Source organism: Chionomys nivalis, chromosome 3 (assembly GCF_950005125.1).
Source record: "Chionomys nivalis chromosome 3, mChiNiv1.1, whole genome shotgun sequence".
Lineage (NCBI taxonomy): Eukaryota > Metazoa > Chordata > Mammalia > Rodentia > Cricetidae > Chionomys > Chionomys nivalis.
Window position 1 is genome coordinate 92592625 of NC_080088.1, and position 27290 is coordinate 92619914.

Genomic DNA, 27290 nt, shown 5'->3' on the forward strand with positions numbered 1-27290 from the left:
TGTGCCTACCCAAGCCCTCACTCACCGCACACATGCCACACACCGCCAGGCGTGCTCGTGTCGCCACAACGGGTGCCGGGAGCTGGGTAGTGCGAGCGGCTGCTGGCCGCCTCTGCCTGCCAGCATTTGCCAAGCAGTTTCCATGGCGACACATCTTGGCTCTGACGGGAACTGATGTGTGTGGGGAAGAGGGTCCCACAGAGGGGGTGAGATGGGAGGTCTCTATGTCCTCCACTCCTGGCACTAATGAGGGGGTGTCCCGTAAGTGGAGACATTCTCATATTAGGCTTGTACCTCAAGAAGGAGGTTCTGAGCCACCTGGCACCAGAGCAGACTTGGGTCACTCAGTCATGCAACAAACTCCTAGCATAACTACTCTGTGCTGAAGGCTGGGGCTGCAATGTTTCAGCTTTACCGAGGACTCGAGATCTGACGCCAGCTCAGTGTCCCCAAAGCCCCCCAGAAAGCTCTGATCCAGGGAGGTCATCTGACCTCTCCCTGAGCACCAAGTCCTCTGTCCATCTTCTCAGAGACCACAGACAGAGAGGGGATACGGGGTACCCCTCGGAAAACCTCTCCTCAGCCCCTCCTCACCCCTCCCTGAGTCACCACATCCTACACTGTGTTCCTTACCTGGGTCCTCTTAGAAGTGGACTCTTTCCCCATCTGTTACCAGGCCTGTCCCTGGCTCATTTTGGACAATGAAAGATGACAGACATAGGATTCAGTCAGTAAAGTGATTTCCACATAAGCATGAGAACTTGAATTCAGACACTGCCCTACCCCCCACTCCCACGGATCTAGAGTCATCTAGGGGATGCACCTCTGGGTTTGCTTGTGAGGGAGTTTCTAGATTAGATGGACAGAACCCCTCTGAATGTGGGGAGACATCATCTCATGGGTTGAGAGCCCAAGATGAATAAAAAGGAAAAATTAGGCTGAGTTGCTGCATTCATCTCTCTGCTTCCTACTGTGGCTGCCATGTGACAAGCCACCTCAGGCTCCTGCTGCCACACCTTCCCTACTCTAGCAGACTGTCCTCTCAAACTGTGAGCTAAAATAAACCTTCCTTTCAATTGTTTTTGTGAGCTATTTTTTCGCAGCTGTGAGACATCCAACCAATACTTGACTACTCGGGATTAGATGTTACACAGCACTAGCTGAATGATACACTCAGAAGCCCAGCCAGTAGATCCCCAACCTCACACACTCAGTACATAAATGACCACCCCAAGGGCCTCTCAGGGATACTGAGACCCAGGTCTGTATGGGTGTTGGGAATCAAACCTGGGTCCTCTGCAAGAGCAGCAAGTGCTCTTAAACACTGAGCCATCTCTCCAACCTAAGAGTAAATTTATTTTTTATTGTTAGATTTGTTTTTCTTTTATGTACAGGAGTGTTTTGCCTGCGTGTATGTATGTGTGCCACATGCATGGCTGGGGCCTGCAGAAGCCAGAAGAGGGTATCATATTCTCTAGAACTGGAGTTAAGGTACGTTAAACCATCGTGTGGGTACTGGGAACTCAACTCAGGTCCTCCGCAAAAACAGCACATGCTCGTAACCACTGAGCCATCTCTCCAACCTGGTAAAATTTCTAAAAGTAATAAAGACCTATAAAAAGAGCATCCTGCTCAGAAGGTGGACAGCCACACCCTGAACACAGCGATGACAGCCACAATTAATGATCAGTGATCTATTATGGTTTGTGTCTGAATGGTCCCCTGCAAGGCTCAGAAGAGGTGCCTGAGTTCTGAGGACACTGACCTAACTGATGGATTAATTCCCACAAGGATTCATGATATGATAGTATTGCTATGAAGTGGGGTTGGTCAAAGGAAGAAAGTCATTGGGTATCTTGTTCCCGCCCATTCCCATCCTTGGTGGTTTGAATGAGAATGGCCAACATAGGCTCATATATTTGAATGTCTGGTTGCCAGTTGGTGGATTTAGGAAGGATTAGGAGGTGTGGCCTTGTTGGAGGAGGTGCGTCACTGGGGGTGGGCCTTGAGGTTTCAATATTCCATGTCAGGCCCAGCCTTCTCTCTCTCTCTCTCTCTCTCTCTCTCTCTCTCTCTCTCTCTCTCTCTCTCTCTCTCTCTCTCTCTCCTGTGCCACCCCTGCCTACCTGCTTCCATGCTTCTTGCCATTATCATGTACTCTAACCGCCTGAAATTATAAGCAAGCCCCCAATTAAATGCTTTCTTTTATAAATTGTCTTGGCTATGGCAGCTCCTCACAGCTATAGAACAGTAACTAAGATACTGTATCTCTTTGCTCCCCAGCCTCCAGGAGCACTGTCCTCCATGAGGCAAAGCAACCATAGACGGAAACCACTGAGCCAAAACAAACTTTTTCCCCCTTATCTTCTCAGGGCTCTGTCACATGAAAACATGCTCAAAATAAACATATTCCACAGGGGCTGGAGAAATGGGTCAGTGCTTGAGAGCACCAACAGCTCTTCCAAAGGACCCAGGCTCAGTTCCTAATACCTATTCGGTGGCACAAAACTCTCTGTAACTCCAGTCCCAGGGCTGGAGAGATGACTCTGTGGTTAAGAGCATAAACTGCTCTTGCAGGGGACCTGAGCTGGGTTCCTAGCACCAATGCTGGATGGCTCACGACTGCCTGTATCTGCAGCTCCAAGAGATATGACCCCATCTGATGACCTCTGTGGGCGTTACACTTCATGTGTGTGTGTGCACATGCACGCACACACACACACACACACAATTTTAAAAATAAAAAGATTGGCAGAATGTTGTCAGTGGGAAGCCAAGAGCAAGGTGGGTGCAAAGAAGTAAATGCCACTGACTTTGGGGACATCAGTACTATCAGATGACGCTGCCTTGTGTTGTGGTTTGAATGTGGTCGAGCATGTCCCCCAAAGGCTCAGTGCTGCAAGTTTGGTGTGATCCTCGTGCAGGGGTGAGAGACAAGAGGAGCTCACTGGCCAGCCAGTCTAGCTGAATTGGTGAATTCCAAGCTCAGTGAGGACCCTGTCTCAAAAGACAAGGTGGGAAAGCTAGATCGGTGGTTAGGGGAACTGGTTGCTCTTCCAGGGGCTCCAGGTTCATGCCCATCCCCAGGCAAATCACAACCACCTGTGACTCCAGTTCCATGGGACCCAATGCCCTCTTCTGACTTCTACAAGTACACCCCCCCTCAAAGATATAGGAAGAGGAAGGGGAGGAGGGGGAGAGAGAGGAAGACACCTGATGTCAACCTATGATCTTCACACACACATACAGGGTGGGGGAAAACCTGACAACAATCTATGGTGCATGCATGTGTGTGAGCACACACACACACACACAGCACACGCGTGCACACACACAGGAGGGAGGTAGTGGTGCAAATCTGACCTTTACATCATACATACACTCCTTCTGAATGAAGCCGTTCCCACCTCTGGTGAGAGCCAGGAGAGTCAAAGTTTCTCAGAACCCCAATGAAAAGACAAAAGGAACCTAATTCTGTCTTTGCCAGGGGCAAACTTGGCAAGGTTCAGTCTGGGGCTGCGACCTGGGATTTGAAGGAGTTAAGGTTTTGGTTCCTGGGAACTTGGCTCTCCCCCTGAAGAGACTGGAGTTATCAACCTCAAGGCTTCCATGTGCTCTGTCTGATGACATCCTTGAGATAACCTTGTTCTCCTTGTGCAACATTGCTTGGTTGGCCTCCGGCTGATCTCGTCCCATTGTATAATGGCTTTCTACTGGCTCCATCCCACCTTCCCCACAAATAGTGTAGAGGATGCTGTTCTTTTTCATAAATATGTGTGGCATAAGACACAACTTGTGCAAGACCTCCTGAGCCCACATGACCTATCTTTATCTCTGACCCCTGACCCTTCCTCCTCAGGGCTCTGTCACTGAAGAACCTATTGGTCCAGGTATCTTCTTTCCCTCCACTCTACCTGAAACAGCTAAGGTACCCAGTCAGGCCTTGGGGCTATGCTGTCTGGACCTTCCACCTACCAGAAATGTTACAGAAACCATTTTACTTTATAAGTTGTCTGGACTTGGCAATTCTGCTATGGCAACACAACAAGAATGGAGACCTAGGGACCATGGAGATGGAGGAACAGGCCAGACCTCCAGTTGTTGCCTAGTATCTCAGCGTGAGATTTGCTTACCAGGTCTCAGTCAGGCCTCTCCGAGCTGGTGTGCAGGCTGTTGCTAACTTGGCATTAGCTAGTTATTTTGGAAGAGGGAACCTGGATTCAGAAAATGCCCCTGCCAGATTAGTCTGGAAACAAGTCTGTGGTACATTTTCTTGATTGGTGATTGATGTGGGAGAACCCAGCTCGCTGTGGGCAGTGCCACCCCTGAGCGGATAGTCCCAGGTGCTTTCAGAAAGGTCACGTAAGCCACAGAGTGCATGCCAGTATGCAGCGCAGCCTCTGCAGCAGCTCTGCCTCTAGGATCCCGCCCCGCTTGCTTGAGTTCCAGTCCTGACTTCACTGATGGACTGTGATGTGAAAGTATAAGACAAATCAACACCTTCCTCCTCAAGTTGCTTATGGCCATGGTGTTTTTCACTGAATGGAAACCCGACATCTGGTGAGGGCATCCATAGACAAGGGAAGTGAGACTCGGCCAGGCAGAGTGAGCTGCCTGAGCAGTAGGTAGCTAGTTAGGCATTAGCAGGCCTGGAAGACACTGGGGTTTGGCTTCTCACAGTCAGTAGCCTATACAAGTGAGGACTGGATAGCAGACTTGAATCATTAGCCAGAAGAATGTGTTGAAGTCACATCTCTGAGCCTGTGAGTTGTGACATCCTGAACTGCCTGGAAGGTCATTCAAACCCTGCTCCCAGAATCCCTGGACAGCATGCACAGGGCTTTCTGACTAAGAGTAAAGATGTCTCATTCCTCCCTCCAGGAGGAATGTAATCAAAGACTTGAGGTGAGTGCTAATACTATCGGCATGACAGGCACAAGTCACCTAAGGACAACACTCTAGCATGTCTGTGGGGAGGTTCATATACTGGTTAATTGGGGTGGGAAGATTCACCCTAAACATGGGTGGCACTATTCCATGTATAGGAGCGAGCTGAGCACCAGCATCAGCTAGTCTCTCTGCTTCCTGGCTGCAGTTGTCACGTAACCAGTCACCTCCTGCTGTGGCCATGCTTCCCTCACCACGGTGGAGCGTACCCTGGAACTGTGAGCCAAAATGAACAATCCCTTCTTCTGAAGGGATCACTCTTTTCCCATCCCAAATTACGGTAGACCAGACTTCCTTTTCAGAGTGTCATCGGGGGATACCTTCACTTCATCAGTGAACATGTGAGAGCGCCCCAGTGTCTCAGGTTCTGATGGATCCAGGACAACCCAAGTGCAGCTTCAAGGATGTTTAACCACAGAGGGGCATTCTGGCTATCAGGAGACACAGCTACCAAGATGCAGCCGACATTTTCCTCAGCCACCTCTTAACTAATTCCTTGCCTATGGGGTGTCAAACCACTGTGGTGGTTTGAACGAAAATGGCCCCTGTAGATTCACAGGGAATGACACTATTAAGAGGATGTGGCCTTGTTAGAGGAAGTGTGTCACTGGGGATGGGCTTTCAGGTTTCACAAGCTCAAGCCAGGCCCACCGTCATTCTCTCTTCCTGCTGACTGCTGATCCAGAAGTAGAACTCTTGATTCCTTCTCCAGCACTGTGTCTGCCTGCATACCACCATGCTTCCCAACATGGGAACTATAAGCCAGTCCCAATTAAATGTTTTCTTTTGTAAGAGTTGCTATGGTCATGGCAATAGAAACAGCAACAGAAATCCTAAGATAGCCACCACAAAGATTCTGTCTGGGGCATTACCAGTCTCAGAGATGGATCATCATTAAGTCTTAACACTTTCCTGCGGTCCAGTTTCTGTCAGCTATGACTCATACCCACCTGGTGTCGGTCTAGTCCACTCCGCCTGCTGGCCAGAGACAAACTGATCCTGGAGAGCAGAGACCAGACGTTTGCACTTGGTTGTTCTGCAAACTGGTGAGAACTGGAGTCAAGGTCAGAGACTCTGAACCCTGTGCCACCTGCCCCTAGACACGGAGGGTCATAGGGCATCCTTGTCAATGGGCTGAGGATGTAGATCAGTTGGCAAAAGGCTTGCCTGACATGGATGAAGCCCTGGATTCCATCCCTAGCACTAGAGAAACCTAGAGTGGTAGTGCACACCTCTTATCCTAGCAGTTGGGAGACAGAGGCGGGGGAATTAGAAGCTTAAGGTCATCTTTGGCTACACAGTGATTTGAGGTCAGTCTTGGCTTCATGAGATTCTGCAACAACAACAAAATCCAAAACATGTGGCTGTGGGGGAGCAGGCTTTAATCTAATTCCAGGCAGATGCAGACAGATCTCTGGGATTTTGAGGTCTATACAGCAGGTTCCAGGACAGCCTGGGCTACACAGTGAGATCCTCTAATTAAAAAAAAAAAAAAGAATATCAATACCACTATCAGGGAACTCTAATAGTTCTCAACTTGCTTTGTAAAACCAATATTATTGTCACACCAAAGTCAGATAAGAATCTCACAGAAAAAAAATCAGAGCTGAAGAGAGAGCTCAGGGGTTTAAAGTACTTGTTGCTTTTCTGGAGGACCCAGGTTCAATTCCCAGCACCCACATGGCAGCTCACAGCCATCTGAGACTCCTATTTCAGAGGATCTGTTGCCCTCTTCTGGCCTCCATAAGTATCAGACATGTACATGGTGCAAAGACTGAAATGCAGGCGAAATTCAAACACATAAGATAAAAAAAACAAAGGGAAAAAAGAAGATAGAACTGCTCTCATCAACACACACAAAACTCTTCAGGCAAATGTGAGCACACAGAACTCAACAGCATGTGAAAGGGTTCATCCACTATGGATCCCTGGGATGCAAGAAGGGCTCAACATGCAATCAAAGCTGAGAGAGAAACCTGCAAGATGGTGAAGGTGATGCCAGAGGGCCTGTGTTCAACCCCCAGAGCTCATGGTGGGAAGAGAGAATCAACTCTTCAAGGTTCCTCTAACCTCCACACACAATAATAAATTAAAATTAAATTAAAAAAAATAGGGACTGGAGACATGATTCATCAGTTAAGAGCACTTACTGCTGGAGGACCTAGGTTCAATTCCCAGCACCCACAGGGTGGCTCACAACAATCTGAGACTCTCATTTCAGAGGATCTGTCGCCCTCTTCTGACCTCTGCAGGTATCAGATATGCATATGTCTGATTCTGGGACCTGGGTTCAGTTCCCAGAAACCACACAGTGTCTCACAACCATCTGGAACTCTAATTTCAGAAGATGTGATGCCCTCTTCTGGCCTCTGTGGGTACTGTGTGCACATGGTGCACAAACATACAGGCAGACAAAACACATAATGAAAATAGTTGTAAAAATTAGAGATGCAATTAAATGTATAAAAATTATATGATCATCCTAATAGATGCAGAAAAAGACATTCTGCTCCTTTCATAATAAAATCAATCAACAGACTAAGTGGAGGAATGTGTCATGACATCAGAAAGGCTATGAGACAAACCCACAGCCTGTATCTATCTCAGTATGAAAACTCCAATCTTTTCCAAGGCATGGGTGCCCAGTCTTGTCACTTGTGGAGCACAGTGCTGGAAATCCCAGTCAGGGAACTAAGCAAGGAAAAGAGGTAAAGACATCGAATGAGGGAAGGGGGACACGAAGCCACCTTCCCCCAGATGACATGAGCTTATGCATTGGCACTCCATCGACTGTTAGAAGTGGATTTACTAAAGTCACAGGAGAGGAAGAGTCCACACAAAAGGCAGGCCTCTCTCTACCCACTCACTATGCCTATTTTTCTCCATAAAAAAGATCTTATAGTGACCCGGAATGGCCCTGAGTTTGCAATCCTCCTGTCTCAGCATCCCAAGCCCAGGAATTACAGGCACATTAGCATTCTTGACCTGATGGTGAATGACTGCAAATGTGGCACCTACTTGAGTAACACACACTTGGGTGTACCCGGAGAGGTTTCTGGAGCCAAACAACTGAGAGGAAAAGTTCCTGAATGTGGGCAGCACCATCCCCTAAGCTGGGGCCTGGATGCAAAACTATGGAGAGGGGCTCACTGAACATACATATATTCATTTTCTCCCCCCCCTTCTCCCTGGCTGCCATGCTATGAACTGCTTTGCTCTATCACACAATGATCTACAGAATGAAGAAAGCAGCCCCATTGGCAACATCCAAACCAATGAAGTACTTGGGAGGAAACCCCATGAAGGAGGTGATAGCCCTGCCCAACTCAAAACATAAATGGAGAATGAGTCCCAGAAATCCACGTCAATACATTCCTGTGCTGAAGGCTAGAAGTATTATGTTAAGTTTGCCATCCTACCCAAGGCAACCTACAAGTCAATGGTGGTTTCTACCAAAATCCCCATAGCACTTACCATAGAAATGGGGGGAGGGGGTCAAGACTGAAGTTTCTATGGAGCCACAGGAATTCCAAATAACAAAGCAATTCGAGGGGTCAGGGGATCAGACTAACAAAAGTCAATCACTATAAAGCTCGGCAAAGGCTGGGGCTGTAGCTCCGTGAGTAGCAGGCCTCCTGGTATGCACGAGGCCCTGGTTTCCACCCTCAACAATGCAAAAACTGAGCAGAGTGGTGTATGCCTGTCAGGCCAGCACTCTTGGGGTGTGTAAGCAGGATAAGTCAAGACCACCCTCATTTATGTAGAAGTTTGAGCCTAGCATGGGATACATGAAAGAAAGTCTCAAAAATAAGACAAAGCAAATAAAAGTAGAGAAACCATGATGGTATGGCATATAAACACTCACAGACCAACGGATGGCAGGGCCCAGAAGACACACCCTCACCCATGAGCCAGGTACCTTCCCAGGGGCACCAGATCTCACCTAGGGAAAAGGATTTTTTTTTTTAATATTTATTATGTATACAATATTCTGTCAGTGTGTGTACCTGTAGGCCAGAAGAGGGCACCAGACCTCATTACAGATGACTGTGAGCCACCATGTAGTTGCCGGGAATTGAACTCAGGACCTTTGGAAGAGCAGGCAGTGCTCTTAACCGCTGAGCCATCTCTCCAGCCCGAAAAGGATCTTCTCATGTGCTAGTTAGTATCGTGTCAATTAGACACAAGCTAGAGACATCTGGAATTTCAACTGAGGAACTGCCTCCAACTAATGGGCCTATGGACAAGTCTGGGGGTGCATTTTCTTAATGAATGATTAAGGTAAAGGGCCTACTCCACTATGGGTAGTGTAATTCCTTCCCAGGTACTCCTGGGTGCTCTAAGACAGCAGGCTGAGCAAGCCATGAGACAGCAAGCAGCACTCTTCAGTAGCCTCTGGTTCAGTTCCTGTCTCCAGGTTCCTGCCTGAATTTCTACCCTGACTTCATGATGGTCTGTAGGCTGGAAAATATGAAATAAACCCTTTCTTTCGCAAGCTGCTTTTGGCTACTGTGGTTTAAATGGAAATGACCGCCAAAGGTTCATAGGGAATGGCACTATTAGGAGGCATGGCCTTGTTGAAGGAAGTGTGTCACCAGGTGTGAGCTTTGAAGTTTTGAGTGTTCAAATCAAGCCCAGTGTCACTCTCTTCCTGCTGTCTGCTGATCCAGATACAGAACTCTCAGCTACCTCTCCAGCATCGTGTCTACCTGCATGCCATCCTGCTTCCCACCATGACAATAATGGACTAAACCTCTGAACTTGTAAGCCAGTCCCAGTTAAACACTTTCCATTGTAAGAGTTGCTGTGGTCATGGAGTCTCTTCACAGCTATAGAAGTCCTAAGAAAGCCATGGTGTTTATTACGGCAATAGGAGACAAAGTAGGATAGAACTTGGTACCAGAAGTGGGGTACTGCTGACAGACCTGACCATGTTGTTTGGGGAAGGATTGTAGAAGTGTCTGGATCTGCCAGCTCAAAAAACCACTGAGCGCTTGTGGTTTGAAAGATAATAGCCCTCAAAGGCAATGACACTATTAGGAAGTGTATCACTGTGGAGCTGGGCTTTGAAGTCTCATATATGCTCAAGCCACTCCCAGTGAGACAGACCACTTCCTGCTGTCTAAGATGTATTAACTCTCAGCTTTCTCCAGCGACACACTGCTTGCACACCACCATGTCCCGCCATGATAATGGACTAAACCTCAAGCCACCCCATTACATGCTTTTATGAAAGTTGCCATGGCCATGGTATCTTTCCACAGCAATAGAAACCTAAGGCAGTACACAAGGCCTGATGGACGGCTGTCTGAGAGCCTGTGTGAATGTTCAGAGAAATGTGGACGACTGACACCTGGCTTCTGACAGTTTAAGAAGAAAGAAAAACTAACGGGGCCACTCATGAGATATATTTAAACTCAGAATCCATTTCTGGCCAGCTGTGATCAACAGATATCAGGACCACTGAGATAAATCTGAGAAGGAATTCTTCAGAATCAACACACAGAAGCTGTGGTCCAGAGGGGGTCAAGACTGTCTCAAGCTGGCAGCTGAATTTGGTAAACTCATGTGGTACTGGTTTTGTCACACAAAAGCCACAAGATTAAAGTGATCACAGAAAGAACCCAGGAGAGACCTCTGGTGAAGGCGCAACCTTAGCTGTGGTGGAGGCCCCAGCTTGAGAAGCCAGGACTATGGGATGCCCACAGGTACGAGGTCTAGAAGATCAGCCGTGTGTTGTGGACAGTAGTCCGGAAGCGGAACTGCCCAAGCCTTCTGAAGCCCAGGTCATGAGTGAGCTCGAAACGTCAGACACTGAGCTTTACACCACTGGATGTCGGTATTGCTTTCTCTGTAGCTGTGCCCTGGTTCTTCCCTCTTAAAACAAGATGGCGCTTTTTCTCCCTTTTAAACAGAACTCACAGCTGCAACTTTGAACATTCAAAGTATTTTAATTCTTTCTTTTTTTTTTTTTTGGTCTTTTCAGATAGGCTATCTCCGAGTAGTATTGGCTGTCCTGGAACTCACTTTGTAGACCAAGCTAGCCTTGAAATCAGAGATCCACCTATCTCTGCCTCCCAAGTGCTGGGATAAAAGGCGTGTACTAACACCGCCCTGCAAGTAATTAAATTACAGATTATGGGACTTCTAAACCTTGGTTGTTGGATGGAGTAGAGCGTGAAATGGCCATGCCTAAAAGAATACCAGTGGGACCTTGTGTTGAACCATATACAAAATTAACTTGGAGGATTATAGACTTGGACTCTACTTGTTCTGAGGAGAAAACAAGCCACTTCTTTAATAATACATCAGAAGGTAGGAGTCTGTGGGACCTGGGGAGACGGTTCAGTGGATAAAGTGCTTGCCATGCAAGCATGAGGACCTGAGTTCAGATGCCAGCACCCATGTAAAAACCCAGGTGTGGGGATGCAGTATCACAATCCCAGTGCTGGGAGGAGGGGACAGGATCCCTGGAGCTTACCGGCAAGTCTCATCAGTGAGAACCAAGTCCCAGTGAGAGACCCGTCCTCACTGGTGGACAGCACCTGAGGAAAGACACCAGGGACTGACCTCTGATCTGCATGCACACGCACACAAAAGGTAGAGTTTTTGTTTTTGTTTTTGAGACAGGATTGCTATCTAGTCCACACTGGGCAGGAACTCTACCTCTCCTCCCTTGGCCTTTAAAACTCTGAAACCACAATTGTGTCATCATACCCGGCTTAAAATATGGGAACTTTGATCCACTCCTTGGAGGGTTCATGAGCAGCTGGCGTGGGCTGGAGTCCATCTGCTGGCGAGGGATGAAGGATGGGGACACGGCCTTAGTAGCAGTCAGCTTCATTCTCCTCTAATATACCCACCGTGGCCAGCATGTCCTGTAGTAGGGACTGTGGGCTCTTTTCCACATGGTCGCTGCTCTTGGCCAGCTTGTCCTGCAGGCCCTCCAGGTCCAGGGACCGCAGGATAGCTAGCATGGCCTCGGGCTCCAGGTCCCCCAGGGGCTGGCCCTGCTCACCCTCCCGCCACCTCTGCAGCACAGCCTCCACAGAGGCTGAGCTAGGGTTATCCCCAGCCTCCTGGGTGCCACTGCAGGAAGATGTCTTGTCCCTCAAGAAGAGGAGCAAGTCACAGGCCTTTTGGGCCACTGGTCGGTCACAGTCAAGCAAGGCACAAAAAGCAAACTCAAAGAGCGGCAGACGGCAGAGAGTTTGCAAGAATTCCGGGTGTGGGCTGGGAGAGGTGGCCTCAGGCAGGCCCACTGTATAGGGACAGCGGAGGCTGGGCTGCCCCATTGCCTGGATGAGGAACACCTGTGCCAGCTCCAAACCCTGCACTCGGACCTCCCAGTCCAGATCCCGGCTCACTGCCTGCAGCACAGTGGCCACAAACCACTCTGTGTCTTGAACCACATCAGCATGGCCATCCCTCAGCCACTCAGTAAAGACCCTTAAGACAGCCCTCCGAGGGAAGCCCTCTGAGTCCGCAGACAGGATATGCATGAGGTCCGTAAGTAGGCCCTGCAAGTTGGAGAGTTCAAGAAAAATCAACATGATATTATCACCGTGGCAGGATCCAGAATCACCTACAAGACAAACCTCTAGGAGTAACTGATGCAGTCCTTAGATAAGGCTAGAGGAGAGGATGTGCTGGGGTCCCGGACTCTCTGGATCCTGACCCTGACTCATGCACCATGATGGACTGTACCCTCAAACTATAAGCCCCACTATATTCTTCCTTAACTTGCTTTCATAAGGCATTTTGACACAGCAACAAGAAAAGCAATTAATATAGCAATGAGCCAGGAGACACAAGTCTGCGGCCACCGGGGCCGAGCCATGTGCTGCTCTGCCCTCCACACAATGTGCTCTGTATGTACTGCTCTTCAGCTTGGCCCTTGCCTCCCATTCAGATGGGGTCAGTGTCTTAGACAGGGTGCCAGGAATAGCACAGGCACTGTGCCCTGTGCCCCCAGCTCCTCGGCAGTCCCTGTGGATAGCCCTACTCTCAGGAGCAGTTGCTACAGATCTGACAGCTGCTTACCCACTCACTGGACCAACAACAACGAACGGCTCCTACCTGCTGGGCCTGCGGGTTCTCGGGTCTGGCGGGGGTGGCCTGTAGGCCCCGGCTAGAGAGCTGTCCAGCAGCGCCTATTGCACTTGCTCGGACATAACTCTCGGGGTCTTGGAGGAGCTGATGGGCAAGCGCGGGCACTTCTGAGGAACGCAGTGCCTCTCTGAAGTCAGCCTGCCCTGGGGATCAAATGCCACACAATTGTGATCAAATGCCACTCAGGTATTCTAAGAGCCCCAGAGCCAGCAGGACACATAAACACAACACACACTCCTGCCCAGAGGGCGCTCACCTCCCCAGTGTCGGATCAGATGCGTCAGGAACTCCAGGGCGGAGTCCCTCACCTCCCAACACGGGCTGCACAGACGCTTCTGTAGTATGGGGAATAGCTCTGTACCAGGAAGGGGTGGTCAGTGGCCTCTAGGGTCACACTCTGCCTTCACTCAGGGCTACTTTGCTGAACCCCCAACTGTCTCCACCCTAGCTCTCCAGCTTGATACATTTCTGCAAGGAACCAGGGTTACCTCCAAGGAACAGCAGGGCATCAGCGCTGAGGTCAGGGCAGCCGGGGGTCTTGTTTGAATTCTGGAGCCACCTGAGGGTAGCCTGGAAGGCCTTTTTCAGGACCTAGCATGGGCAGGACAGGCTTGAGAGTAGGAGTGGCAGCCTACCCACGTGGGTAGGGCTGTGTGGCCCCTATTGGAAGCATTCTTAAGCAAGAAGGTCCCCAGGTGAGCAGGCCTCCCAAAACCCATTTACTGTACCATGGGGCTGGACTCTGGGCTCTCGAGGGTCTTCAGGAGAACCGCAAACACCTCCAGCACCAACTCAAGGGGGCCTGAAACAGACATGAATGGAAGCATCAACCCAGCTTCTACCCAGAGCCCACCACCCAGCAGGGAGCATGGACTCCAGGCCTTAAGGAAGCAGGGGTAAGAGTGCAGGGTTATAGGAGAACCTGGTAGGGTTACAGAAGAAAGGGAAGAGAAAATGGAACTCAGTGCCAGAGAAAACACCACTCACCCATTCCCTGAGACAGTGTCCCCAAGAAGTCGAGGGCTGCTCGCTGAACACGAACACAGCCACCCAGAGTCCCACAGAGACGACCTCCCACACAGGAGCTGGGGTCCGCCGAGCCATCACAGAGACGCAATATGGTCACCGCAGCTCCCAGCAGGGGCACCTGGGGCCAGGGGGAGGGGCACTGGGGCTGCAGAAAAGAGGATAGGTGAGTAGAGGCCTGGGGTCATAGGACCTGATGGACATGGGCCAGAGCTGCACCTACCAGCATCTGTAGCTCCTCCAGGTGAGCCAGAGTCTGGCAGAGAAGTCCCACACAGGTCGACTTAGATGACAAAAGCGTATCCACAGTCAGCAAGCTATCTGCAGCCCCATCCAGCAAGCCTGAGGCCAAAACCAACAGCATCCCTGTTGTGGCCACCATCACAGCAGGGGCCAGTGTCTGAAGTTCAGGCCAGGGCTCGCCAAGGATGCTGTCCAACTGTACTTAGTTGAGGGGCTGGGTGGGACCAGAGGAGCTCATTCTTCTTTGCCTAAAGATGAAGGTTCCACCCTCCCTGCATACCTGGAGGTCCAGGCGCCTGAGTGGTGGCTTTCAGGATACAGGCCAGGGGCTGGAGGAGGACACTGAAGGCCTGGGTTCTCAGTTCCTGGGGACTGGGGACACAGCACTCTGTGAGGGTTATACTCTGGCTGCAATCTGAACATCCTCAGCAAATTTAGAATGGCTCAGTACAAGCAAAGGTGCAGGCTCCCTAACACAATTCCTCTGCAAGCTACTGCTTAAGGACCAGGATAGGGGGAGAAGCCTAACCGAGGCTTGCAGGCTTGGCCCTGATATCCTCAGGAGCAGTTCCTGGGTCTCAGGGTCCCCAGAAGACCCGATCACACTCTCTGATCAGAGTGACAGGCAATTTCCAGGCTCACAGAGTAGTGTCCAAGTGTGCTCATGTAGTGTTCAATGACCCGAGTATCTTTGTTCACTTTTGTGATAGACCACCCTGGTGAACTGAGCCTGCTCAGACACTTAGCACACATCCTCCTTGCATCCCACACTGGTCAGAGGACAGCTACACAGTTAGCTTTAGGTCTGGGGATATCACAGAACTGTTGTTTGAAACAGTTCTTTGTCTTGCTCAGTATGGTGGAGCAAGCCTGTAATTCAAGCTGTTTAGGGGACTGAGGTGGAGATGTAAAGTTCAAAGAAAGCCTGGGAAATTCAGTAAAAACTGTCTCAAAATAAGAAGTGGGGCAGGGGGTGTGATTCAGTGGTAGAACTCCTGCCTAGAATCCTCCAGTGAGGGGCTGGGATGTGGCTCAGTGGTAGAGCCCCTGCCTAGAATCCTCCAGTGAGGGGCTGGGGTGTAGCTCAGTGGTAGAGCACCTGCCTAGAATCCCCCAGTGAGGGGCTGGGGTGTGGCTCAATAGTAGAGCCCCTGCCTAGAATCCCCCAGTGAGGGGCTGGGTGTGGCTCAGTGGTAGAGCCCCTGCCTAGAATCCCCCAGTGAGGGGCTGGGTGTGGCTCAGTGGTAGAGCCCCTGCCTAGAATCCCCCAGTGAGGGGCTGCGGTGTGGCTCACTGGTAGAGCCCCTGCCTAGAATTCCCCAGTGAGGGGCTGGGGTGTGGCTCAGTGGGAGAGCACCTGCCTAGAATCCCCCAGTGAGGGGCTGGGGTGTGGCTCAGTGGGAGAGTATTAACTAGCATATATGAAGTTACTGAGTTCCATACCAAGTACTGAGAAAAGGAAAGAGAAAGGGGAAGAAGAGAGAGGAGGGAGGGACAAACGGAGGCAACCACTGCTTTAATAACTGCCAATCCCACCTAGCTATTCTCCCACCTAACTCATTCTCATATCTGGCTTCCAGTTTCCAAAGTTCTCCAACCATCAGGGCAACACTCTCAGCAACCCCAATCATACCAATGCTGGAGTTTCAGGGTCCCCAGAGCTAGAGGCCCAGCTTGTGTGGGGCTCAGGCGGTTCAGAGTCTGGGCCAGCATCTCCCACAAACCACAGGCTGAAAAATTCAACACAGGAGACCTGCAGAAAGAAATATTACTCCTCCATCAGTGCCTAACTGGACAGCTACAGACGTGCCCAGTCCTGAAGATGCCATCCCCTGAGGGGACAGTGCTAGGGCTCTTCCCTTGAAGCATCAGCTGTTCTGAGCCATCACAGGCATCACCACTCACCCTCAGCCCCTGCAGCCACCTGACCTGGCCACGCTGAGGAGGAGGTCCATGAGTGAGTGGACAGCTGGAATGGGTTCTCTCTCAAACAGGCAGGCCACAGGGGGACTCAGCCGCTCCCAGAGGACCCCTGTCCAGGGGCTATGGCAGCGCCCAAAGGTGGTGGTCAGTACATTCAGGGCCTGTGTGACCTGTGGGGTGGCTTTGGAATGCAAGGACTCTTCCACATGGTTCACAATCTTCTGAGCACAGACGGGCCAGGCAGCAGCCTCTCGGGTGGGGGACCCTGAAGCCCCACCTTGCATGGCCAGAGCCAAGATGTGTACTAGGAGCTGGCTGGCTGCAGAGGCCACAAACAGGCTGGGGTCTCCCTGCAAGGAGAAGATCGTGTCCACAGCACCTGGAGTGGGCAGAAGAAGGTCAGCCTGAATGAGGAGGCACGCAGAGGGCACCTGTCTATCACACCCTTCCAGGCCTCAGGGAAAGCACGTAGACACCCCTCTGCTCACAAGCAATCCCAACATGAGTGTCTAGCATGCTGGCTTTAGAGCCAATGCAGCTTCTAACGAGTTCTAATTTGTTTCAAAGACAAGCTCATGACCACTTGACAAGACACTGGCACAGGGGCCACCCAGATGCTAGGAGTCAAAGATGACAATATCCCTATAACCATTAGTGCTTATCCTGACAACTCTAGACCACCACCCTTCCCCGGCTGAGAACACTAGACTCAGAGATGCTCAGTTGTTCCGGGGAGACCCCACAGTACAGGCTTTTAAGGCAAGAGTGAGATGAATGAACTGCGGTAGGGCATGGGAGACACTCACCACTGTCAGCCAGGAAGTGCAGGGAGCTGGGGTGGCGTACCAGGGAGCACAAGCCCTGGATCCAGCCACTGCGCACACTGGGCACGCTCCAGGCTGCCCAGCTGAGGGCACCTGTCTCCCCAAAGAGCCCCAGCAACAACTCCCCCTGCTAAGAAGCAAAGAAAGCATCAGGGAGGCAGAGGAAGAGGCTTTTCTGTGTGTCAGGATTGGGAGAGCCAGGCTCAGCTCAGTGGTGCACACCTTTAACCCCAGAACTGAGAGGCAGAAGCAAGGGGGTCTCTGAATTCTAGCTCAGCCAGGGGCACATGGAAAGGCCTTATCTCAAAAATGAAAACAAGGGGCTGGAGAGGTGGCTTGGGATTTAAGAGCACTGGCTACTCTGGTAGAGAATCCAGGCTGGGCTCCCAGCACCCACATGGTGACTCACAACTATATAAATCCCAGTGTCAGGGGATCTGATACCCTCTTCTGACCTCCACAGGAACTGCATGCATGTGATCCACAGACATTCTGTATGTAGAATACCCACAGACATTAAACAAAAATAAATACCAGATGTGGCAGCACACACCCTTAATCCTAGCATTTAGAAGGCAGAGACAGGAGGATCTTTTGGAATTAGAGGCCGGCCTCAGCCTGGGCTGCATAGCAAGCTCTAGGACAGCCACGGCTACAAAGAGACACTGTCTCAAAAATCAAAAACAAAATAATTAATAAGCTAATAAGTAAATAAAGTCTTGGGGGAAAAAACCCTCAAATAACGAAATGAAAACCAATAGGATTGGGGAAGCACCAACTGGTGCCATACAGCTGTTCTCAGGCCCCAGCATTATTTGCTCTGCCCTCATGAGAAAGGAAAGAGGTCAGAGGAAGAACAAACATTTCTTTTCCTTCTTCTTTCTTTGTAAAATTTCTACTATTTTTCAACTTTTTATATTATGTGTCTATGTCTGAATGTAGGTATGTACATGAATGCAGGTGCCTGTGGAAGCCAGCAGAGGGCACCAGATCCCATGGAGCTGGATTTCCCTGGGCAGGTGGAGTCACTGCATATGGACCACTGCTGTGCTGCAGAGAAAGCACTTAGGGTGTCCTCTGGCCCTCACAGGCCCCATCAGAAACATGGCAAGGATCACACAGCCGGTGAGAACGGATAGCCAGTCGGCATCATCCCTGGTGAGGGTTTCCAAGGAGGAGCAATGTGGGGGGACACTGGGGTTGAAATCCTGACACACTGGCCCAGCCACTGAGACCCAGGTACTGAGATGGCCCTAATCCAGAGGGAGAAGAGGACTGCCCCTAAGGGACAAGCACACAGGAGACAAAGACTCACCTGGAGGTACTGGAAACAGTCTTCCTGGGCTGCAAAGATCCCGACAAGGCGTAGAGCAAAGGAGAGAACCCTGGGGCTCACATCCTGTGGCTTCAGCACATGGGACAGAAGCTCCATTAGGCAGGGGTGGTCCTGCAGCAGTTGGAGGCTGGCCTCTGTGGAGACAGGACATCCCAAGAGAGCAGTGATCAGAGAACCTCTCTAGAAGTGCCTCACACATACATCCTTATCCTTCAGGATAGAGCAGTCCTGGGGGGAGCTTGCAACAGATAGCTCCTAACCTAAATTCATTAAGGCAGAGACCCCAGAGAGTCAATGACTGAGCAGTAAAGACACAGACAAGAACCATAAAGACAAGTAAAGAGCTGGGGCTGTAACTCCACATACAGCCCCTGCCTAGAATCCTCCAGTGAGGGGCTGGGGTGTGGCTCAGTGGTAGAGCACCTGCCTAGAATCCCCCAATGAGGGGCTGGGGTGTGGTGGCTCAGTGGCAGAGCACCTGCCTAGAATCCCCTAGTAGGGGAGGGAAAGAGAGAAAAAGGGAGAGGGGGGAGAGAGAGAGAGAAATAAAATAACGAGCTATTAAAGACAACACTGCATTTTTTTGTTTGTTTGTTTGTTTTTCTGAGACAGGGTTTCTCTGTGGCTTTAGAGCCTGTCCTGGAACTAGCTCTTGTAGACCAGGCTGGTCTCGAACTCACAAAGATCCGCCTGCCTCTGCCTCCCAAGTGCTGAGATTAAAGGCGTGCGCCACCACTGCCCGCACAACACTGCATTTTTAAAAAAAAAAAAAAAGTTGAATTTACAATCTCAGAAGACTTTTACACAAAGAAGACTTTGAGAAACAATTACTTGGACAGATTGCCAAACATAGCAGATATGAACAGAGAAGCCAATCTAATGAACAATTGGGAAAATTGTTTATTCCAACATGTGGAACTATTTTTTTTCTTGAGGCAGGGTCTCCTGTAACCCAAGTTAGTCTTGAATGTGTTATTATACAGCTGAGGCTGGCCTTGAACTCCTGCTCCTCCGGGCTCCATCTTCCAAATGCTAAGATTGTAGGTATGTAGCACCCTGCCTGGCTTTTCCTTTTGGTGGGAGACAGAGGGCCAATGCTAGGACTGGCCCTCGGTAGGCAAGCACTTTTCCTGAGCTGTGCCCTGGCCTTTAGTTGTTATTATTGTTTGGATTTTTTTGTTTGTTTATTTGATTTTAAACAAGGTCTCCCAGCCCAGGTTAGCTTTGAATTAACCGTGCTGCTGAAGTTTACTGTGAATGCCTGATCCTCCTACCTTTGCCTCCCAAGTGTCCGCCACACCTGGCTACCAACCCTGTTGCTCTTGTTTTTAACAACTTCTTGCTAAGTTGCCTTGAACTCACTGTGCAGCCTAGACCATAAACTCACCATCCTCGGGTCTCAGCCCCCAGTAGGGGGATAACAGGCCTGCACCAACAGGCACAGCTCCATCGTGTGGGACATTTTAAAAACTGAGGGGAACTGGCAGAGAGGTGGGAGGAGGAACTGCCTATCAAAGGACACCTATCTATGGGGGGACAAAAAAGTTACAAGATGAGTCCAGACACCCCCTAAGTTGACTGAAACCCAATGAACTGGTACACTTCATCTCTATTCATTTATTTTAATTTTTTATATACATTTTCGAGACAGGCTGACCCTGAACTCACTATGTAACCGAGGTAACACTCCTGCCTCAGCCTCCCTAATGCTGTGATTACAGGTGTGAGTCACCACGCCTAGCTGAACTAGTCAACTTTAAATATGTGAACTCTGGCAGGTAAATCACATCTCGATGAAGCTGTTTAAAAACACAGGTCAGATGTGGTGGTACATACCTTTAAACATGGCACTTGGGAGGCAGAGGTGGGCAGACCCCTGAGTTCAAAGCCAGCTTGGTCTAGATGGTGAGTCCAGGCCAGCCTGGACTACACTGCTGAACCCTGCCTCCAAAGAAACCAAAGTTGTGAAAGGGGCTGGGGAGATGCGTCCACGGATAAGACAGGCACAGCAAGCAGGAGGATCTGAGTTCGAATTCCCAGCACTCACAAAAATGCCAGGCATGTCTCTGCATGCCTCTAATTCTAGAGTTGGGGGAGAGGTGGAGTCAGGCAGATCCCAAGGACTTCCTAGCCATCTAGCCCAGTTTCCTGTAACTTCAGGTTCAGTAACAGAGCTTGTCTCAAGGCAATAGGTGGAAAGTGAGGGGAGATGCCTAATATCCTGCTCTGACCTTCGTCTGTAGATGCCTGTGTGTGCACGCAGAACACACACACACACACACACACACAATCCTGTAAAATTACTTATAGAAACTTGACTAACAATAGGCTTCTAGGACTGGGGAAGGGTTCAGTAGGTAAAGCTTTCAGTGCGGGACCAGAGTTCAGATTCTCTAGAACAGCCAAACTGGGAAGTCTTGGTTCAAGTGAGAGGGAAAAGAGAGATGCTGCCTCAGCATATGAGGTGGGACATGACTGGAAAGACAATGTCAACCTCTGGTCTCCACACTCGTGAACAAACATGTACAGATACATAGGCAAACACACACACATATCACACGTCAGGCATAGTGGTGCACACCTTTCATCCCAGCACTTGAGGCAGAGACCTGTGGATCTCTGTGAGTTCAAGGCCAGCCTGGTCTACAGAGCTAATTCCAGGACAGCCAGGGCTGTTACTCAGAAAAACCCCGACTCAAAAACAACAAACAAACAAAAACCCTAAATTACAAAAGTACCATGCAGCTAAACTTGTAGTAAGCTTCAACTAATATGTCATTTTTACAGGACTATTGCCCTTTTAAATCCTGAAACTTAGAAAACAGGCAAAACGAAACACAAAAGAAAAGATAAAGGCTGGGGATGTGGCTCAGTTGGTAAAGTGCTTCTCTGCCATGCACGAAGTCTTGGTTCCATCCTCAGCATCCAATACAAACAGGGAGTGATGATTCACACTTATGATCCCAGCACGCAGATATAAACAGGAGGACCAGAGGTTCAAGGTCATACTTGGCTATGTAGTGAGTTTGAGGACAGCCTAGGCTACACTAGACCATGTCTCAAAAGAAAAGAAAAAGAAAACCAAGGAAGAAAAAGGTAGGTATTAACGGTAAGACAAGGACCATGGACCCTGTCAGAAGACAAGGATCAACCATAAGAGGAAAAAGTTCCAGTTGCCAGGGTACTCACGCACAAGGAAAGCCGGTACAGCACTATTTATAATAACAAAAAATTGGAAACACAAACAATGCAAGTGATTATAAATTAAGATCCACCCACACAGCAAAATTGTAACTTAGACTGGCCTTGAACTCACTATGAAGCGCTGGCCGGCCTCCAAGTTGAGGCCCAAAATGCAACAAAGATAGCTAAACAATGCAGGCGTGCTCTCTGCAAACACCTAATGTGAACCGGACAGCAGGAAGTCTGAACTGTGGATGGACTCCGACGGGACTACTGCCCCAGTGCCCCATCTTGGCTCTTCCTCATCATCCAGAGAGCCTCAAGGAGGTGAAAGAAAGACACCAGATGAACGGACAGTTATACGCCACGCCTGTACCTGTCTCCATCACTGTTTTAAACCAATCCAGTAGTTTCTCCAAGCAGGTGTCATCTGCCACGAGCTGCCTGGGATCTGCCAGAACAGCACAGAGAGCCGGGAGGAGCTTGGAGCATTCTGGGTCCATGATCAGGGCAGCGGTTCCTACAGAGGAAGCAATGATCAGTCATGATTATATCTGACTTCAGACAGCAGCCATAGCAACCTCCAATGTCTGCTATGATGGGGGAGAGGCCCAAAAAACTTCATTAGGACCAGAACTCTTGAGCTCACACAGATACTAAGCTCAATCCAGGGGAACCTGGTGGGTAAGGAAATGTTAATGAGAGCCACGAGGCCTTTGGTGTCGAGTCGACTTAGGGGTTTGGTGCTTTGGGGTGAAGGTGCAACTTGCCTACTGACCTAGCTGCGGGGAGAACAGAGTCAGGGGATCAGCCAAGTATGCAGGGGACTGTCCATCCAGGCACCCGACCCTAGAGTCTGCTCTCAACGGTCAAGAGAAACCTGTATGAGACCCAGAAATGCAGAGGAATGTGTGTCACAGCCCAGGTCGGTAGAGGCTACAAGTGACAACCCTGCGGCCTGCATCGGAAGGTGTCCATTCAGGACAGAAATATGCATCTTGGAGGGCGATGTCGGCCCGGAACGGTCCGTCTCAACTCCGACAATCGTCGTCCGTACCTCCCAATTCCGGGTAAGAGGTGCGCACTCCGCGATTTCGAGTTAGCTAGGGTTCGAATCCCGCCTCCGCGTCTCTCTGTTATGGGCCTAGGCCCGAGAGTGCAGAATGCACCACCAGTGCCTGTCCGGAGCTCCTACTCCGCGTTACCGGGATCTGAATCCCTGATCTGCTCGCGACTCACCCGCAGAGGTTCCGGTGTCTGCTACAGGCCCCGCCCGCGCCTCCGCAAATTCCGCTCCACGCCGGCCCAGGCCCCGCCCTCCCCAGGTTCTGCCCCGCCCCAGAGTCCGTTCCACGCAGCCGCAGGCCCCTCCAGACACCATCACAGGTCCTGCCCCCGGGCGGGAGTTGGCTCCACCCGGCCCTCTTCAAGTCCCACCGCGCCCAAGTTCGCAGCACGCAGCCGAGGCCCCGCCCCTGACGCAATCCCTTTCACGTGGCTACAGGCTCCGCCCCTTAGTGCTGCGGGTTCCGCCCTCCTCCGCTTGAGTCTACGACTCTACAGGCCCTGCCTTAAGACGGTACCACGTGACAGTCACGGGACGAGAAAAGGTGAGGACGGTGCCCTTGGATACCAGTGATGATCATGAACGCCGCTCCGATAACCTCTAAGGCTCAAAACCCTGTAAATGCACTCAGTTGGGCACAGCTTGGGATTTTCACTCACTCGGAAGCACCAAACCATCCAACTCCGACGCTAAGTGTTGCACGCCCACTGAGAAAGTGGGCGGAGCATCGTCAAGGCGGGCTTGGTGTGGGCGTTGCTATTTACTGGAAGGCGGGGCCTCGCTGGCCTCCGGCCAGGTGTGGGCATTTATGGTCCCTGCCTTTTACTAGCTTTTGTTGTTACCGGCTGCAGTGAATGGCGGCAGGACCTGCTCCTACAGTGGCTACCGCTAAACTCCGAGAATTAGAGTGTCAGGACCCTCCAGTTACCAAAGCCTGCAGTTGTGTGGCTCTTCACGGCCTCAGCCCACTCTGCTAGTGATAAAGATAAAAAGTAGGCAAGCGGGGGCTAGATAGGTGGTTCAGTGGTTAAGAGTATCCCCAGCCCTGAGGTCACCCACACAAACACAAAAAAATATCTCTCAGGGCAGGGTGTGGAGGCCTCTGCCTTTAAGCTCAGGATTGATGTGCCTATGTGAATTTAGGGCTAGTCTCGCTGTCTCAAAGCATTTTTTTCTTTTAAGAAAAAATTCTTTTTCCACCAAGCAGTGGTGGCGCACGCCTTTAATCCCAGCACTTGGGAGGCCGAGGCAGGCAGATCTCCGTGAGTTCGAGGCCAGCCTGGTCTACAAGAGCTAATTCCAGGACAAGCACCTAAAACTACAGAGAAACCCTGTCTGAAAAATCAAAAGAAAAAGAAAAAATTCTTTTTCAAGTAAGTAAGGAAAACACTCAAAGAAAAGCCTTGTTTTGAGTTTTAATGTTGCAATATCACCCAGTTGGGGAGAGCTCTTTACTCAGAAACAATGCGGGCTGCGAAATGGTCTAGTCAAGTGCTTGCTTTGCAAGCATAAGGACCTGAGTCTGTCAGTCGCCAACCAACAGGGTGAGGTGGAAGAAGAAAAAAAGAAAAAGCAAGGTGTGGTGATAGACACTTGTAATCCCAACACTGAGGAGGCAGAGGCAGGATGACCCTGAGGCAAATGAGATACTGTGTTTGCACTAGCATTGAACCTGCGAGGTGCTCCCCTACCGGCCCGGGTGGGAATAGCTGCAGGGTCCTCCGGGCGAGTTCGGACGCTTGTGAGAGATAGCAAACTGTCAGCAGAGTGTATAAAGCGGTTGGTGCAGGCCGATGGATAGTCCTGGTGTGGACTGTCCTTTCCTCAAGGCAAAAGGCCCCAGGTTTAACAATTAGGGAGTCACTTTGGCCCCCAACATCTCAGATTATTTAGAGGAAAAATAAACATTTAAGTAGGCGCCTATCACTAACGATGGTGCCTTACACTCTGTCCCCTGTGTCTACTCAACATGGCGACCCTTGGAAGCCCTGCCCACTGGACTACACAGTTGCAGCGACTATCTGTAGAAACACAACTCGGGCTCCTGAAGTTGCAGCTGAGAGCGTGGCTCCGAGGTAGAGAGCCAGCCTTGCACGCAGGAGGCCCTGGGCTCAATTCAAGCAGCACCAGAAACCTAAACCCCACCAGCGTAGTGCAACCTCGGGAGAGTGCATGGTCGGCCCCCAAGCCGGCGCTCACTCTGCGCGCGCGCACGGTTCGCCAGGCTCCAGGGGGAAGGTCCACATCCGGGGCCCTGTGGCCGCGGCACGGTTGCCATGGCAGCAGGGCTGCTGGCAGGCCTCCCACGCTGAGGGCCGAGCTCGCAGCGCTCAGGAGGCCGCGCAGCGCCGCCACTATGAGTCTGGGCACCGCGGATCTAGCCTCGGAGACGGTAAGGAAGCCCGAGGCAGCGGGAGGACAGGCGCACGGCAGCAGCCAGCTCCCGCAAGCCGATTGTTACCGCACAAGAGCTAGCCCCGGGCGTCGGCCGCCACCGTGTCCGTGCCCTAGCAGCCTCTAGCTCCGGCCCGCGCTCGCGGAGGCCGCTGCTTCCACGAAGCCCCCGGGACCGCGCCGTCCCGCGCGCGCTGCGGGTCTGAGGGCGCGACTGGCTGGTGACGAGCTCACCTCGTAAGTGTTGCTGCAGGCTGCACTCCAGTGACTCCTCAGAGCGATCCCATGCAAAGGAGAAGGCCTCCACCCCCAGAGCCAACCCTGTATGGGTCAGAGAGGCATCTCTAGAAGAGGCGTGCGACCCTTGGTCTCCCAGTGCGGGATCGACCCTCTGGCCCTCTGTGCGTGCCGGTACCAAGTGAACTTTGTGCATTCCAGTAGGGGCTATAGGATTCCTCGATCTCAAAGACAAAAGTTTAGGGTCCGCCGGAACAATAAATGCAAAGGCTATGAGGCGGGAAAGTGTGTGTCCAAAGGACCCAAAGCAAGCCCTCTGGGATCATATCGAGAAGGGGACTGAAGGGAGGTAGGCAGGAACCTGGCCACGAGCAGAATGATTTATCAAGGGTCCAAGGGACGCCCGAGGGAGGGGAGGTTTCACACAGACTAAGGGACTATGCTTCTAGTCAGCAGAGAGCAGCTAGGATTTCCTACTTGTCCCTGCAGGGGAGACTTCTCAAATCTTACCTAGTTTAGCAGGTCGGTTGCTGTTTGCTTTGTGTGTGCTATTGGAGGCTGAACCCTTCAGGCCAGGCCAGAGCGCTACGGATGAACCTCCCCCACGCGGCCACTGGGGGATTCTAGGCCAGCACTTCTCTGCTGAGTGTCAGACCCCTACTCCAAGCAAGTGCTCTGCCACTGAGCCACAACCCCCAGCTACCCCTGAACTCTCCAGATCTTGAAAAAGTTAAAACCGGGGCTGAAGAGATGGCTCAGAGGTTAAGAGCATTGCCTGCTCTTCCAAAGGTCTTGAGTTCAATTCCCAGTAACCACATGGTGGCTGACAACCATCTATAATGGGGTCTGGTGCCCTCTTCTGGCCTGCAGGTATACACATAGACAGAATATTGTATACATAATTAATAAATAAATATTTTTTAAAAAGAAAAGAAAAAAAAGTTAAAACCTTCCTGTGGTTAGGCAGCGTGTGTCCCACACCTGGAATCTCAGCACTCAGGAAGCAAAGGCAGGTGGATCTCTGAGAGTTCAAGGCCAACCTAGTCTACAGGGCAAGTTCAAGGACTGGCTCCCTTGCTACTGAGAAACCTTGTCTTAACCCCCCCACACACACACACACACAAACGCAAACTTTGTGTTTACAAAGATAACGCGTTACTCTTTCAGTCTTGGGACGTTACCCATAACCTGGCCATCTACAGAAAGCCAATTCATGTTTGTTGTTTTTTTTATTTACATCTTTTCCCCATAGGTCAAAACATCATACTTCTATTGTTCTATAACTATTACCATTAACTTCATTGCTAACACTTTCCATATTTTTTTAAAAATGGTCTGACTTTGTATGTAGCCCAGGCTAGCCTCAAATTTGGTTTCCTTCTGCCTCAGCTTCCCAAATCGTGACTTGTACCACCTGGAGGTGTTTTCCAGACTGTAACCAAGACCTGGAGAGAAGGCTCCAGGGATAAAATGCTTGCCTGCACTAGGACCAGAGTTCAGATCTCCAGAACCCACTGCAAAGCCGCATGGGCACAGCTGCTGCCTGTAATACCGATGCTTAGGAACTGGAGACGGGATCCCTTGGGCAAGCCAGCTAACTAGATGAGCCACAATTAGCGAGCTCTGGGTTCAGCAAGAAAGCCTGTGTCACAGTGGAAGGGAGTGAAGGAGACACAATGACTATTTCAGATTTACACACAAACACACACTCAGGAACACACATACACAGATGAGCACACCAGATAGATACATCCACATACACCTAAAAATAAAGTATATGGGGGTGGGGACTGGACAGATAGCTCAGTGGGTAAGAGTAGTCGTGGCTCTTTCAGAGCCTGGAGTTTGGTTCCCATCACCCACGTCAGAGCTCACAACTGCCTGTAAGTCCACCTCCAGGGGATTTGGCACTTTCTTCTGGCATCCATGGACACCTACATACATATGCATGAACGAACACGCACACACACACAGAGTTTAAATACCTTTAAACAGGAAA

General features: G+C 50.6%; 3 protein-coding genes across 7 annotated transcripts in view; 1 reads left to right on the forward strand and 2 right to left on the reverse strand.

Moving 5' to 3' along the window:
- The window catches only part of Amz1 (archaelysin family metallopeptidase 1), a 35487-nt gene extending 35344 nt beyond the window's left edge, over positions 1-143 (reverse strand). Inside the window, exon 1 of the mRNA XM_057764840.1 lies at positions 26-143. The gene's annotated coding sequence lies outside the window, so the exon portion shown is untranslated. The remainder of the gene's footprint in view (positions 1-25) is intronic.
- A 10788-nt stretch (positions 144-10931) lies between these two features.
- Positions 10932-22890, reverse strand: Brat1 (BRCA1 associated ATM activator 1). Of its 4 annotated transcripts, none has more exons than XM_057764959.1 (15): positions 22834-22852; positions 22373-22474; positions 21971-22114; positions 18391-18545; positions 17058-17205; positions 16258-16630; positions 15962-16081; positions 14609-14700; positions 14309-14427; positions 14047-14233; positions 13788-13861; positions 13548-13650; positions 13316-13414; positions 13027-13202; positions 10932-12467 (listed from the first exon to the last, which is right to left on the reverse strand). In XM_057764959.1, the coding sequence occupies exons 3-15, from the start codon at positions 22095-22097 to the stop codon at positions 11772-11774; spliced, it is 2469 nt and encodes an 822-aa protein (XP_057620942.1). In that variant the 5' UTR covers positions 22098-22114; positions 22373-22474; positions 22834-22852; the 3' UTR covers positions 10932-11771. The 4 variants fall into 4 exon arrangements, with proteins under 4 accessions (XP_057620942.1, XP_057620941.1, XP_057620940.1 ...); XM_057764958.1 differs by lacking the exon at positions 22834-22852 and adding an exon at positions 22652-22823; XM_057764957.1 differs by lacking the exon at positions 22373-22474 and having other exon boundaries at positions 22834-22890.
- Positions 22891-24920: 2030 nt separating this feature from the next.
- Positions 24921-27290, forward strand: part of Iqce (IQ motif containing E) — a 47621-nt gene continuing 45251 nt past the window's right edge. For both annotated transcript variants that reach the window (XM_057764418.1, XM_057764419.1), the window contains exon 1: positions 24921-25052. In XM_057764418.1, coding sequence (XP_057620401.1) covers positions 25017-25052 — 36 coding nt within the window. In that variant the 5' untranslated portion in view covers positions 24921-25016. The remainder of the gene's footprint in view (positions 25053-27290) is intronic.

Coding starts and splice junctions, on each gene's coding strand:
- Brat1 (XM_057764957.1), bottom strand. CDS start 22,097: ATGGACCCAGAATGCTCCAAGCTCCTCCCGGCTCTCTGTGCTGTTCTG. Junction 16,082..16,257: donor CTCCTCCTCAGCGTGGCCAG/GTCAGGTGGCTG, acceptor TTCTTTCTGCAG/GTCTCCTGTGTTGAATTTTT. Junction 13,651..13,787: donor GCCCAGAGTCCAGCCCCATG/GTACAGTAAATG, acceptor TGCCCATGCTAG/GTCCTGAAAAAGGCCTTCCA.